The sequence below is a fragment of the Nanorana parkeri genome, unplaced genomic scaffold (assembly GCF_000935625.1).
Source record: "Nanorana parkeri isolate BGI_ZX_2015 unplaced genomic scaffold, ASM93562v1 scaffold56, whole genome shotgun sequence".
NCBI classification, from domain to species: domain Eukaryota; kingdom Metazoa; phylum Chordata; class Amphibia; order Anura; family Dicroglossidae; genus Nanorana; species Nanorana parkeri.
This window is the reverse complement of record NW_017306324.1, coordinates 2130803-2145606: the sequence shown is the minus strand read 5'-3', so window position 1 is coordinate 2145606 and position 14804 is coordinate 2130803. Positions and strand designations below refer to the sequence as shown.

The 14804-nt window shown below is 45.7% G+C and overlaps 1 protein-coding gene across 1 annotated transcript; it reads right to left on the bottom strand.

The window, feature by feature from the left end:
• Nucleotides 1–3506: 3506 nt before the first annotated feature.
• LOC108804398 lies at nt 3507–13280 on the bottom strand. The gene is made up of 7 exons (XM_018576114.1): nt 13125–13280; nt 10419–10456; nt 8052–8176; nt 6836–6963; nt 6070–6129; nt 5003–5192; nt 3507–3651 (listed from the first exon to the last, which is right to left on the bottom strand). The coding sequence occupies exons 2-7, from the start codon at nt 10426–10428 to the stop codon at nt 3541–3543; spliced, it is 624 nt and encodes a 207-aa protein (XP_018431616.1). The 5' UTR covers nt 10429–10456; nt 13125–13280; the 3' UTR covers nt 3507–3540.
• Between the last annotated feature and the right edge of the window lie 1524 nt (nt 13281–14804).

The window sequence follows — 14804 nt, the reverse complement described above, 5'->3', positions numbered from 1 at the left end:
AGAACCTACCGTACTTCTGTTCCCATACAAGTCATTAAGAATGCAAAAGCAGGTTGCTGCAGCTTAGGAGGCCAAATGTTGATTATAGAGAGGGCAACGGCCAAAGTCAAAGGTACCTATTGAACTATGAATGACCTTAGACTGGTCTAAAGGTGCCCATACACTTTACAACCCTCGCAAGACTTTTGTCTTGCGAGGGTTCTAAAGTACTTTAAAAAACGTACGATCTGCCCATCTTGGACAGGCAGATCGTACTTGCGATCATCGCAAGGCCGCCCCCCTGAGGGGCAGGCTTGCGATGACTGCAATGAGGGGCGGGCTTACGATGACTGCAAACGGGCAGTGTGCGCGTGCGCACACCTGGGCGGTTCGGCAGTTGTCGAACCAGCAGGCCACTAACTCGCCGAGAATCGTACGATTCCCGGCGGGTTTTCTAGCATGCTGGTTCGACGGAAGACGTGCGACCGTACAGTAGAAACGGTCGCACCCCTTCCATACACTGCACGATTCTCGTATGATCGCGGGATTTCCCGCGATTCTTGTACGAGAATCGCGCAGTGTATGGGCACCTTTTAAACTGATCTTAAGTGCAATTGAAATGTATCTGAGATCAAGATGTATTAGCCCATCTACACAAGCCCAAAACCCTTCGACATAGGCCCCTAAAGGGAACCTGTGCTTTACCCGCACACGGCATGGCAATGGTTCACTTAGTCTGTCCCTACCCAGCATCACATACTTCCCTTTCATGAACACCCTTGGTGCTCCTTTCAGCCATTGGGTGCAAAGAGAAGCTCATGTAGGTTTTCAAGTCGTGACTTGGTCCTTACACGGAGCTGAGGAGACTTCTTCCTGCCCCCATGTATCAGCGCTAAGTGCCTAAATGTCCAGTCATCTATCACCTGCACTGTCACATGGGAGGAAGGGGTTCCCGGGAAGCACTGGATGTTTCTCTTCCTGCCAGACAGCTGGGTGGGGGTCAGCATTAAAGGGAACCTGTTGGTTTGCACTTTATATGGAAAGCACAGCTTCACCTAGAAGCATAGAGTAGAAATGATCACATACAGGTGAAACTCGAATAATTAGAATATCGTGCAAAGTTCATTTATTTCACTAATGCAACTTAAAAGGTGAAACTAATATATGAGAGAGACTCATTACATGCAAAGCAAGATAGTTCAAGCCGTGATTTGTCATAATTGTGATGATTATGGCTTACAGCTCATGAAAACCCCAAGAACCCCAAATCCACAACCTCAAAAAAGTAGATTATTACATGCAATCAATAAAACAAGGATTGTACATAGAACAATATCGGACCTCTGAAAAGTACAAGCATGCATATGTACTCAGTACTTGGTTTGGGCCCCTTTTGCAGAACTTACTGCAATTACTTTTGCAAGATATTCTAATTATTCGAGTTTCACCTGTTCATTTAGAAATTAAATACCGAGGAATGCTTCAGAAAAAAAAAAGTTGTGATTTATTATCTTGTGAAAACGATACTTGAACAAAAGGACAGAGTTTGAAGTCATGTTCTGGAGCCAAAAATCTAAATCTGAATTTAATGGGCTTTGGGAGGAAATCCCTCGCCGATCCTGTGGACTTGTCAGTAAAGGGCTCGGAAGACAAGGAACTTGTGCATGTTCTACGCTTGTTTTATTTGACTCGCTTACCTTCTAGAATTGTTTTGTCTCTATTTATTCATCTCAGGATAATAAACGTATTTAAGCCTTTTAAACATAAAGCGTGATTCGGTCATTTGTCTTGTTATTAAATCCGCAGTTTAAGTGTGAAGGTTTCTCGCCTCTTGTTCTGGTGACAACTGTAAAATTTCGGGATTTTCCATCACCTTTTGTCTCCATGATAATGGTCACCAAGACAAATAGAGTGAATCTACGCAGCAGCAAAAGCAATAAAACCAGATAAAGATCTTACACACTTTTAAAGGGCCGGAAAAACGAATATACAAGCTGGCTGACAAACAGCGTATGATAAGCAAACCTGTTTAATCGGAGGTTTACCTCAGAAAAAAACTGCACTTACAAACAATAGGTGGATCCAGAGACAGAAGCAATTTGTATGCAAATTTTGACTTCTGTAAAGGTTAAGCATGGCCGTGTCATGAATAATCTTTTTATTGTCGATACACACATATTTGATTTGTAATTAGATTGAATTAAGTTTGATGACAAAAATGACAGTTTGAAAACAATGACAGCCAGTCATGATTGGGAATGAATGTTCAATTTTGGATTATAATTGTTCTGGGGGGAAGAGGGTTGTTAGGGTTTTGCCCTGAGGTGGGCTTAAATACAAGAGTTCCTGCAATGAGCCCTCTACCATCCTCTGGCTCTTCTGCGGGAGACCTGTGCTCCCGGGGAACATTTAGGACAAGTGAGCAGAGGTCTGACCACTCAAGTGAGCTGCCATTTCTTAAAGGATAAGTGCACTTTAAAACAAAAGGCACTTTATCCTTTTTGCCCCTTCTCCTGGTCTAACCCAAAACCACCCTCCACAGATGCATACTTGCCTCAATCCAATGACTATGGTTTTGCTATCCATACTCGACAAGTCCTCACTGTGCTGGTTATGCCTGCACATTACAGCCCCATAGATCTTTTTATGTGAGCATATCCAATCCTCTTTGGCCTTGGAACACTGCCAAAGAGAACACATAGAGGTCTATGCGCATTAAAGGAGAACTATGAGGTGAGTGAATTCCACTCACCTCATAGTTCTAGCCGACCTGTGACAATGAAACTGTCACAGGTCGGCTCAGTAGATCGGGAGGTGAGCGAACACATACCGGGATCGCTCACCTCTCGATCCTGTCATGGCTCTCTGCCGTGACAGGGGGAGGGGCTGGATTCCCCTCTCCCCGCTCCGATCTGCCAGCGCTGACTGGCGGAACGGACGGGGGAGGGGGCGGGTACAGCTGGCTCTGCCTCTAGATAGGCAGAGCCAGCTGTCACTCACGCAGCTGGGCGGATCTCGACATCGATGTCGGGATCCGCTCCGGCTGCGGCGTCTCAGTATACCGCGAGCTGTAGCTTAGGGTAACGGGAGGACGCTAGTTTGTGTCCTCCCGTTACCCTAAGGAGAACTATGGGGAAAAACACTGACCCCATACTTCTCCTTTTAATGCATACACGTAACCAGGACAGTGAAGATGTAACCAAGCAGGGGAAGTGTGGCTATCAGATGGAGATAAGTATGCATCTGTGGAGGAGGGGAAGGTGCACTTATCCCTTTAATGTCCATTCAACAGGTTTGGGGGTGTCTTCTTAACCAATCTATGCTGCCACAGGAGTGGAGGTCAAGGACTTTTGTTTTAACCTCACGTCTCCATATACGCATTTCAACTGTATTTAGCTGCTTGGTAAAATGAGGTCTCGGGGGCTGAATAGTTTATTTCTCATTAACCCAAATACTCTTCCAAAATGGGTTTTTAGCAACATGGGATTCTTTTTAATATAGACAGCAAAAGTATTTTTTTCAAAGTCAATTCGTACTATGCTTGCTGCTGACCAGTTTGTATTATTTCAGCGTTCCACTCCAGTTAATTGGGTTAAATTGTTGAAGTTCTCTCTCCTTTAGTATCTCCAAAGATCGGGTCAGCCGGTTTTCTTGCCATCTGCTTTCCATTAACTGCAAATATTTAAGAAAAGCGTTTTATATCCAAAATTCTTCAGGCTGATTTATGAAATGGTTAGGATTTATTGCCTCCAATAATCCATTTTTATTCTAATACTATAAAATAATGAAGCCTAACCCCAGACTTTTGTCTCCCTCCCACTTCCTCCGATTGCCCCTGGAAGACCACCACATGTATATTATGCATTTTGGGTTTTTAAAGATTTTTCCTAATACCTTAAGACCACTTATGTCTGGGATCCTCTTCGGATCTTAGGGCCTGTTCACACCAGATACAGTGCGTTCCGGCAGTGGCGCCACACCCGCGTGACACCATTGGAGGAGTGACACCAAAATGACAGTGATTTTGGTGTCACCTCCTCTAAAAAGTCGGGCACTCGGTGATGGACCGAGAGCCCGACAGTGTCAGGAGAGAGAAGGGGACCGGCGACACCTCATCCCGCCGGGTGAACGTCCCCTCCTCTCTGCCGGTGTACACTAAGATGGCCGCCGGCAGGTGTCAATTAGATGGCTGTGCATGCGCGATGATGTCACGCACATGTGCGATGACATCACGGCTGGGTGTTACCTGGTTTCCACTCTGGGTGACACCCGGCCTCACGATGCCCCTGCGTTCTGGCCAGAACGCACTGGCTTGCATTGTGCCGGCTCACTTTTTTGTGGGGCAGGAGGGGGCGTGGTGGGCCATTGAGGTGAATGGCACCGTGGCCACATCCTCCAGCCGCAACGCGATCGGCGCATGTGATCGCAAGGCACATTATGCCTGCGGTCCGGTGCGATCAAAATGCTGCTATTTTGATCGCACTAGACCGGACTGCAGGCATAATGTGCCTTGCGATCTTGTGCAGCCAATCACATTGCGGCTGGAGGTCGTGGCTACGGTGCCATTCACTTCAATAGCCCGCCACGCCCCCTCCTGCCCCACCAAAAAGTGAGCCGGCCGCAATGCAAGGCAGTGCATTTTGGCCAGAATCGGGACGGAATGCACTGCATCTGGTGTGAATGGGCCCTTAGGTGGCCATCAATGATGCAAAGAATGGTGATGATGTCAGAACCGCTCTCTGCATCTCGACAATGAAATTGCTGGATGCCAAGGTGTTGCCCAGGAAACAGCGTGTCCTCAGACTCTGGGTTGCATTACACTGGGTGTCATTCAACCTAGAAGAAAAAGACTGAGGCCATCCCATGGAAAGGAAGTACAGCAGAGGACAGCTCAGGTTTAAAGGTTAGTATTGCAGCAAAAGCGGCATTTTTGCTCTTATTACCTCCTGGGGGCCCCAATAAAAAAATACATTTGTCTGGAGTTGGGCTTAAAGCAGTGAAACAGCGATGAGTATTGACTCACCCGTTTATTCTCATCCCTGTATCTTGTCAGGAATAAGGCTTTTGTTCGTTCCTGCTCCAGGTCCTGAACAATGGCTAGCCGGTCAGCTTCTTTCAGAGCCTCCAGTTCCTTGCTTTGGCTGGTCAGTGCCTCCCTGTCTATAGCCCACTTGTCACTCATCTGCTTCTTCAGCAGTTGTCGGATCTCCTTTCTGTAAAATACATTACCAAGGAAACGGTAACCAAGGCGGCATCATTTTTGCGGGTTTAACGTGCTTCTTTTTTCAAGTTAATGCGCGTTTGGCACATTTTTGGTTAGTGGAGAAGGACCCCTTATTTTGGTGGTCATTGGGGGGAAATGATCCATATCACTAGTGGTCAGTGGAGAAGGACCCCTTATATTGGTGGTCATGGGGGGAAATTATCCATATTACTAGTGGTCAGTGGAGAAGGACCCCTTATATTGGTGGTCATGGAGGGAAATGATCCATATCACTAGTGGTCAGTGGGTTGATTGCCCCCTTACAGATGGCTAAAAAGATCATAGGTGTCACTGGTTGGTTAATTATCTGAGAGCCAGACACTGCTCAAGGAACCTTTAATAACCTCTGAAGGAACCCCGGGGGTTCCATAAAACCCTGGTTGACAAAGGCCAATCTAGCCAATAGGAATAGAAATAAAGTAAATGAGTAAGTAAGCTGTGCTGGACTAGGAAGGCAGCACCTGAAGATAATTTCTGAGGTTAGATTATATGCTTGTATGAAGGGATATGCTTTATAGCAAAGCTTACCAAGAGCAGACACCATGAGATGTCTACTAATACCTCGATAGGACACTGCGATGTCTGCTGTTAAGCAGAATAAGACTTTCTTGGGGCTCCAACAGCATATTGGGGGAGAGCAGGGAACATAAACAGTTTATTCTAGTGTAGCACACCTGTTACCTGATGAAGGCACCCAACACCACTTTAAATGAGCCATTTTGTATTTTTCCAGGGTTGGAGAATGCCAAATCCAAATCAAAAGGGTATAGCAGAAATGAGGAGACGCTCAAGAGAAGTCTTGTTAGGAAATTCTAAATATTACTTGCCTGTAGTCCTCCTTTTCTGTCACTGTGCCATAAAATGGCCGCCTCCAGCCCTGGTGGAACCTAGGAACATCGAAAAATTGTTATACAATTTATTTAAAGCAGAACTCCAGCCTTACCATTTTCTATCTACTTCTGTCTTTGGATGCACGCCCTTGGATGCAGACAGTCTATGTCCAAGGGTGTGCATCTGTACCTGTATGGAAGAAGAACGGGCAAAGATGTCGGCACTGGTGAGGAAGCTCATAGAGGTGACATTGCTGGAGGAGAGGTGAGTATAGTTCTTCTTTAAGGTACAAAACATCAGATAAATGTTGAAATAAGAGCAACAGGCTGCACGGGTGGGAGAGAGGCCAGTATAAAAACACAGACAATTGCATTGGTTTCTGTAACTGTTGGGGTTCAGGTTTTGGGGCTAAGTATAAGGCCGGCCACACAAATTAAACTTTCAGGCAATTTCAAACACGTTCAGGCAGCTTTTGAGTGCAAAAGGCCAACTGCATGAATGCAAACGCCGACTACTGATTAAATGACCACCAATGTTGGTGGTTAGCTGCATTGATCTTTTTTTGTGCTTTGCATTGCCAGGAAGTGATACCTTCACCCAGTCTGAGACTCATTTTTATGTTTACGGTGCCGGTCAGAAAATGAACAGGAGTGTCTGATGGGTTGCCATGGGCAACACAGGCCTGGTCCTAGATGAGGCCTAGTTGGAGTTTTCCCAGTTAAGTGTTTACATTATTATGGTGATTTCCTGTCAGCTACTCACCGGCTATACTCTCTTTGCTGCATGTTGATGACCCTCTGGTGGTTGTGTTGGTGGGCAGGCACTGTCTCCAGGCTTACCGTCCTCCTCTTCACACCCGGGGGATGGAGGGGGTTGATACGAGTAGGGAACTGCAGCAAAGCAAACATGTCCGGGCGGCAGGGTAAAAGTTTGTCATGCACAAACAAATACAATATCGCTTTCTATCCCCTTAAGCAACAACTGAGGTCTGAATTAATGAATAAAATTACAGGGGATCTGAGAGAGCACGTGGTGTGCCTTCCTTTACAAAACCCATAGTGCCCTGGGAATCCTCATTCATGTGTGCACCCAAAGGCACATATATACCTTATAAAAAATCTGAACTAACAGCCCAACTCCAACAAAGTGCAAAGTCACATGCCCTGATTCTACCGCAGGGCCCCTTAAATACTAAATTTACTCAAAAAAGTTGCAATCGTGATCTTTTACATGCCATCAGGATCCTTTAGTTGGTGGGGCTGTGAGCGAGGATAAGCAGCACCCACTTGTTGCACGCTAGTGACAGATGTCGCTGCTCAGGTACTACATGTCCTAACAGGCAATGCTCTTCCTATGTGGTTCCATTATCCAAAAGGTGAGATATGTTTATTGTAATGCCGGCATCATGATGTCACATACAGGCGGTGTGTGTTCATGAAAGCCGAGCTGTGTTGAAAAGAGCTGGGTGATGCTGGGCATCATCCAGCCCAGAAGGTCAGTGATGGGCACTCAATTAATCATTGACATGCATCGAGAAGGTGACAATGCAAGACACGAGCTGGAATTTCAGATCTCATGTTGATGAAAATTTGTGCAGTGTGGAATTTAAATTTGCACTGCTTCTCTTCCCATTACAAGTACATGGTAACGCAAAAGCAGGTTGATGCAGCTTAGAAGCAGGTTAGATCAAATGAAAGTCAGAAGGAAGTCAACTGCAGGTCAAATGTCAATATTGGCCTATGAATGGTCTCAGAAGTGTCTCAAACTGATGTCAAATGCATGCTGAATGCACCTGAAATCTTGCTGCATTTTCCCATTGACCCATGCCCTTAGAGTCCTAGAAATTCTGAAACTGAAGTTGGGCTTCAAGGCCGACCCAAAACCAATATAGTTTCCTGGTAAAAATGTTTCCTATCTGCAGTGCCATTCATGCACATGGGTACAGCGCACAATATAACAATAATGGCATCATACTTACTACCATGCTGGTGGTTTGCGATAGTGGCACAGCGGGTAGGCACAAGGGGGTGATAGAACATCTTCTTTTAGGAGTGCTGTAGTTTCCCCAGGTGACGATTGGCGTGCTTGGCAATGACACCCCTTCCGGAGAGAAGAATCTTGGTAAGCCATATGATAAGACTTTGATATATGAAGTCCTACTATCTGCCTATGTTCTTATGTACTGGATACCAATGAGATTTCAGCTGTCACCTTTCTAAATCAGGTTAGAATATAAAAATCTATTTCATGAATGCAACACAATCTCAAGTTCTGAGGCTGATAACATTCAGGCATGTCTGCTAGAAATTAGGCTTACGTTGTATTTAAACCCAACAAAATCCATGTATTGAAGCTAACCAGTTCTTAGGTGTGGTGACTGCATTGATTTTCCTATTTTCACCTGGTGATCTTGTCACAAAAACTTCCTTTCCTAGGGTAACAATTAGGGATGCACCGATACTAATATCGGTATCGGTGCCAATGCCGAGTATTTGGGCGAATACTCGTACTTTCCCAAATGCTCCGATGCCTGGCCCGATACGTGAGCTTCCGGTATTAGGCAGCCGGGCAGAGAGTCATTACATGCTGCCCAGCTTCCTGATTGGCCGGGAAGCCGGCTCCATGCTCCCTCGTCACTTGTGACGAAGGAGCGTGGTACCGGCTTCGCGGCCAATGAGGAAGCCGGGCAGCGTGACAATCTGGCCCCCCGACTTTCTGATTGGCCAGAAAGCATGTTGCTGGCTTCCCGGCCAATCAGGAAGCCAGGCGCCGTGTAATGACCCGTTGCTCGACTTCCTAATTGGCCAGCTTCTCGACCAATCAGGAAACGGGCAACACTTCATTACACAGTGCCGGGCTCCCTGATTGGCCAGAAAGCCTGGTGGCGAGGGAGCATGGAGACAGCTTCCCTGCTAATCGGGAAGCCGGGTGGCGAGTCTTTACATGCCGCCCGGCTAATCAGGAAGCCAGGTGGCGAGCATTACACGCCGCCTGAATTCCTTAATGGGACTTTCGGTATTTGGTATCAGTGAGTACCGGAAAAAAAATATCAGTACTCGATACTGGAAAAACGGTATCAGTGCATCCCTAGTAACAATGCTTACTCACTATACTGAATCTATGGAGGGGGTGTTCTGTAGTTCACAGAGGAGAACAAAGCATGGCTATTAACACTGCTTGGGATTTCAGTCCAGCACAAGCAGAGTGTACAGGAAGTTATCGGCTCACTGTATTTTTGGCAGGATCAACTGGTATTTTTTTTGGACTTATTGAATCTTTACAACAAAACTTACAATGGCATATTTGACAGACCAAAAGGGAGCAATAATATAAGTTTATTTTTAGGATTACTATACACTCAAAGCCAGCCTTTCCAACCAGGGTTCCGTGAAACTCTAGGGTTCCTTCCAAGGTTCCTACACTCCCTACTGACCATCAATGTAAGGAGCATTCTTCCCACTGACCTCCAATGTAAGGAGCATTCTTCCCACTGACCTCCAATGTAAGGAGCATTCTTCCCACTGACCTCCAATGTAAGGAGCATTCTTCCCTCTGACCCCCAATGTAAGGGACATTCTTCCCACTGACCACCAATGTAAGGAGCATTCTTCCCCACTGACCACCAATGTAAGGAGCATTCTTCCCACTGACCACCAATATAGGGGTCATTCTTTCCACTGACAATCAATGTAAAAGGCATTCTTCCTTTGAACCACCAACGTGAGGAGCATTCGTCCCACTGACCACCAATGTAAGGAGCATTCTTCCTACTGACTACCAAGCTAATGAGCTGTAGATATAGTAATTATTAGCAGGGGTTCCCCAAGATCTGAGAGTTCTTTCCAGGATTCCTCTGTGTTGAAAGGCTGCTTTAGGCTGACCACAGAAGCTACAGTCTGATTGTACAATCTTTTTACAATCACCTTCGCATTTGCAAACAAAGTAGTGAGAGGGCCAACCTAAACAATTCAATTGAAATCTTTCCGGGCAGGCCCTCACGCTACACAATTGTTGGTAGATAATAAAATGATTTGTGTAATTAGATTGGAATTTGTGGGAAAAGCTTTAACACTTTTCCACCACATATGATGACTATGTATAGATATGGCCCTTTGCATATTGAATGGACTGCCACCCAATTTAATAAAGCAATTCAAAATGCAATGAATGTGCAAAGAGCAGTAACCCACAGCAACCAGATTTATTGCAGTCCATTGAGGTGAGAGATGCAATCTGATTGGCTGCTATCAGCTACTACAGTACGCACATTATCACTGTATTTGGCTCTGCATTATCATATACTCCTTAGTGAACAATGGAAAGAATTCAGAACGTGTCTACTTACTCAGGCTCATTCTTTGGCCTTGCCGGGGGTCAGCTGACCTGCAATGAGAGATGATGCTTCTGTTAATATTAAGCCCTCTCCTGATCATGTTCATGTTTAAAAAACAAAGCGAACTTTTCTCATCCACCCCACACCTAACCCTCAATACTTTATCATTTTCTTCTTCTTTCCTACATTTCCTCTTAATGTAACTGCTCTGGCATTATGTCATTCTCTGGATCTTCCATGTAAGGGCAATGGGGCAAAAGGTTCCTAATGCCCACTCATGACCAGCCAAAGTATCGATATTATATGACTGTGGAGACCCACAGAATAGGCCAATCTGTGTGAAAATCTAAACTGCCACAGTGTGCCACATATTTATACTGTTAGTAGGCAATGTAGTCACATTGTTTTCCTACATATGGAACAGGGGCGTAACTAGAAATCACAGGGCCCCATAGCAAAATTTTGCATGGGGCCCTGGGATTTCTAGTTATGCCCACCTGAGATCCCAAACAACCCCCCTCAGAATGACCCTGCAGAGCCCACCATAGAATCTCTATGGTGGGCTCTGCAGGGTCTCAGGTGGGCTGATCAAATCCCTGCCAGCCCTAATCGGTCTCCACCTCCTCCTCCTCCGTCACTGGGCCCAGCCTCCTCCATCGCCGGGCCCCGCCTCCCCCCACGCTGCCGACACTGGGCCCAGCCTCCTCCTCCACAGCTGCTGGCTGTCACTGACTCGGCAGCAGCTGTGAGGAGGAACGTGGCGCTGCACAGATCACTGACAGGTTGTCAGTGATGTGAACAGCGGCGTATTCCTCCTCACAGCTGCCAGTGACAGCCAGCAGCCTGAGATGCCATAGCGCCCCAGACGGCCCGCACAGCATCAGGGGGAATGTCCTGGCGGGGCCCCCTGTGCCCCGGGCCTCATAGCGGCCACCTGGGTCGCTATGGTGATTGTTCCGCCACTGATAGGCAATGTTAGATTTCCTTGGAAAACTCAATAAAAAATATTGAAAAGAAAACCCAAGCAAAGAAATTTCAGGAAAATGGACAATCACCTTCCCAAAAAATGATGTATAAGCTATAGGTGGAGCCTGGTGGGCTGAGGCCTCCCCTGGTTTCCTATATTTCTTGGATACACCAATGGCGAGATCTTCCTGCTGTAATTGCTAACTCTGTTCCTGTCCACCTTGAAGATTTGATTGTTTGCACCCATTGTTGTTGTTGCACCCACCTTTGTGTGTTACCGTTCCTCCTGCTACAATCTCCATAGTATCTCCATAGTATCAAATAAATAAATTCAACCAGAAGAGTGGGAGCGTCTTATAAAAGAGACCTGGAACTGAGCTCTCCAACATCCACCAAACACTCAAATATCAGTTTTGGGTAAAATGACCTTGTGAAGAGCTTCTAATAACCTCCCCAACCACGCTGAACCTCCAAACCTGTACTGAGGCATTTATTAATATTGATTTAAAAATGTTATTACTAAAGCTCTCCATACACTGATTAGATATTTGAAAGAACTTTCGTACAAAATAACTTTCATTCGACTTTCTATTAGTTAATGGGGTCAAGTTGATGATCAATTTTGACCGCAGTGACAAAAAAAGTTGGAGGAGCAGGATGGAATTTTTTTCTTGAACAAGCAAAGTTCTAATGTGGTTTTCGTTCCGGAAACTCCAATCATTCCGAAATCAAAGGTTAAAAATGAAACGAAATTTCGATCATTTGTCAATTGGCATTATCGGGTGGGAAGGAAAGATCTTTGTTACGAAAGTTCGTTCAGAAAACTACTTGTGTGCCGGATGTGTCCGAATTTCTGAGAATTCGTCCGAATTTTGATTTGGAACGAAACCAATCGCACATGTCTGTGCTGCAGTGGGCGCCATGCCCACTGCAGCACAGACATGTGCGATTGGTTTCGTTCCAAATCAAAATTCGGACGAATTCTCAGAAATTCGGACACATCCGAATGTCCAAATCCCGATGCATCCGAATGCGTCCAAATCCGAATTTCCGTTTCTGAATTTTGGATCCTGTCGGAATTTCATGTAAAAACGAAACTGAATCGGACATGTGACACTTCTGGCCAATCAGATGTATTTTTCGGTTTAATGCATCCGAATAGGTCTGAACACAAATTTTCGTTGGCTCCCATGGCAACATGGGAGCCATATACAGTATATACATATAATACTGGCTCCTAGACCAGAATGGCATTCGGGATATTTCAGAGTTGCATTCAGGAGCTCCTGAATGCCATTCGTGTCTGGAAGCGATATACATATATTACTAAACCCGAGACTCCCAGACCCGAATGGCACTCGGGAGCTCCCAAATGCAATTCGGAAATTGGCATTCGGGTCTAGGAGATTCTGCTTTAGTATTAATATCTGTATAGGGTTTTCTGTGGTATCTGCAACGAATATTCGTAAACTCATCCGAAACTAACAAAAATTTGGATTTCGTCCGAATCCAAAACCCGAACCGAATTGAATTTCGGATCCGAATCACGATATATACGAATCGAACCGAATATTTCCGCAGCTTACATGTCTACTGCAGCACACCAGCATTTTGAAGCACATTTCGATGTGACGTGAATGGGCCCTAATTGAAACACTGTTATACTTTGTGCCCCCTCTTCCCCCTCTCTGCAGAACATCTCGCCAAACTTTTCTCTGTCTCTGCTGCAGTGAAAGTTCCAAGTGCGCTCACCTTCTGTCCCAGCCCAGGTAATTCTCACTCTGATAGCTGGCGAGAAGTGTTGTCGAACATGAAAGTGCAGCTGAGATCCTCTTAGCAGATTAAAAGCGTTCAATGTATAACTCCTCTGGTGTAACTCAATCTGTCTCCTTTCTCTTCTCTCTCCGCTCTCCTCTGCACTGTTTGCATCACGTGACCTTCTGCTTCTATTGGAAACCGAAATCCTTTGGACAATAGGCCCGCCAAGTGGCAGGGCTGGTCTGAGGACTCCCACAGAGGGGACTGCAGTGCCAGGGCTCGCTGCAATCCATTGTACAGGTCGCAGGCGGGGAGAGAACGCAAACCTGTGATTATCATAACTACAAGCTTGGAGAGTTTATGACATTCACCGGCTTCCATCCTCATGGCTTCTGCTAGCAGTAAAACCTGTAATTTGGCAGGGAAGTGGTTAATTCGGCTCTTGGCTGCAAAAGGTATCAGCAGGTAGTCAAAATGTAACAAGGGGTCTGACATCATAAAGTATATTGGAAGACAAGGCTTTTTGTTTTTGTTTTTGTTTTGGATACAGAAATTAAAGCTGAACACCACACACAAAAACTTCTCATTGAGATATTGTGCTGGGGAGAAGGTTAAGCAGTGGGCAACTATATTATACTGGGGAGAAGGTTAAGCAGTGGGCAACTATATTGTACTGGGGAGAAGGTTAAGCAGTGTGCAACTATATTGTACTGGGGAGAAGGTTAAGCAGTGGGCAACTATATTGTACTGGGGAGAAGGTTAAGCAGTGGGCAACTATATTGTCCTGGGGAGAAGGTTAAGCAGTAGGCAACTATATTGTGCTGGGGAGAAGGTTAAGCAGTGGGCACTATATTGTGCTGGGGAGGAGGTTAAGCAGTGGGCACTATATTGTGCTGGGGAGAAGGTTAAGCAGTGGGCAACTATATTGTACAGGGGAGAAGGTTAAGCAGTGGGCAACTATATTGTGCTGGGAACAGCAGATAACTCTCTATACTTGTGGGCTGTGCTTGTGATCAGCTGTGGGGGATGACAGCTGCTATTGGGTTATGCTGCACCTCCAGCCCGTAGAGGATCATAGAAAGCCCCACGGAGTATTCGCAGGTGAGATTGGGGCCTATGGGAAATCTTTTCTGATTAGTCACCCGAACAGATATTGCCATCTGAAGATTTCCCGTCTTTTCCTGTTCCAGTGACAACTCTGAATTTTTTGGTCCTAGTAGCGACAACGGTAAAAAAATAAATAGTCCTCCGCGGTTCCCCCGGGGCTGTGTAATGGTATCGGGGTATTTATACAGTAACTGGTGTTTAGTGACCCGAGCCCACGAATTGTCCAATTGTAACCGGTTGACATTGTTATATAAGGATACAGTATACAGTGTAATGTTGCTGGGCTGTTGAGTGACGTCAGTGCTGAGCTCCCTATAGTTCTGCTCCTCATTGTTTCCACAGAAAGCAGCAAGACTGGGGCTGCAACTTCCACTTTGTATTCATGCCGTGTGTTGTATTGGACGGTGTGTTTCCCTGGTAATCAGTTCTTCCTTTTCACAGAACGGATTACCATGTATGAAACTCCCGGCAGATCATGTTTTAAATTTGTTTCAAATGCAACCAGAATAAATACCCGGGTCACGTGATCTAATTCTTCTCTAATCCCATGTGCAGCAGAACTCAGAC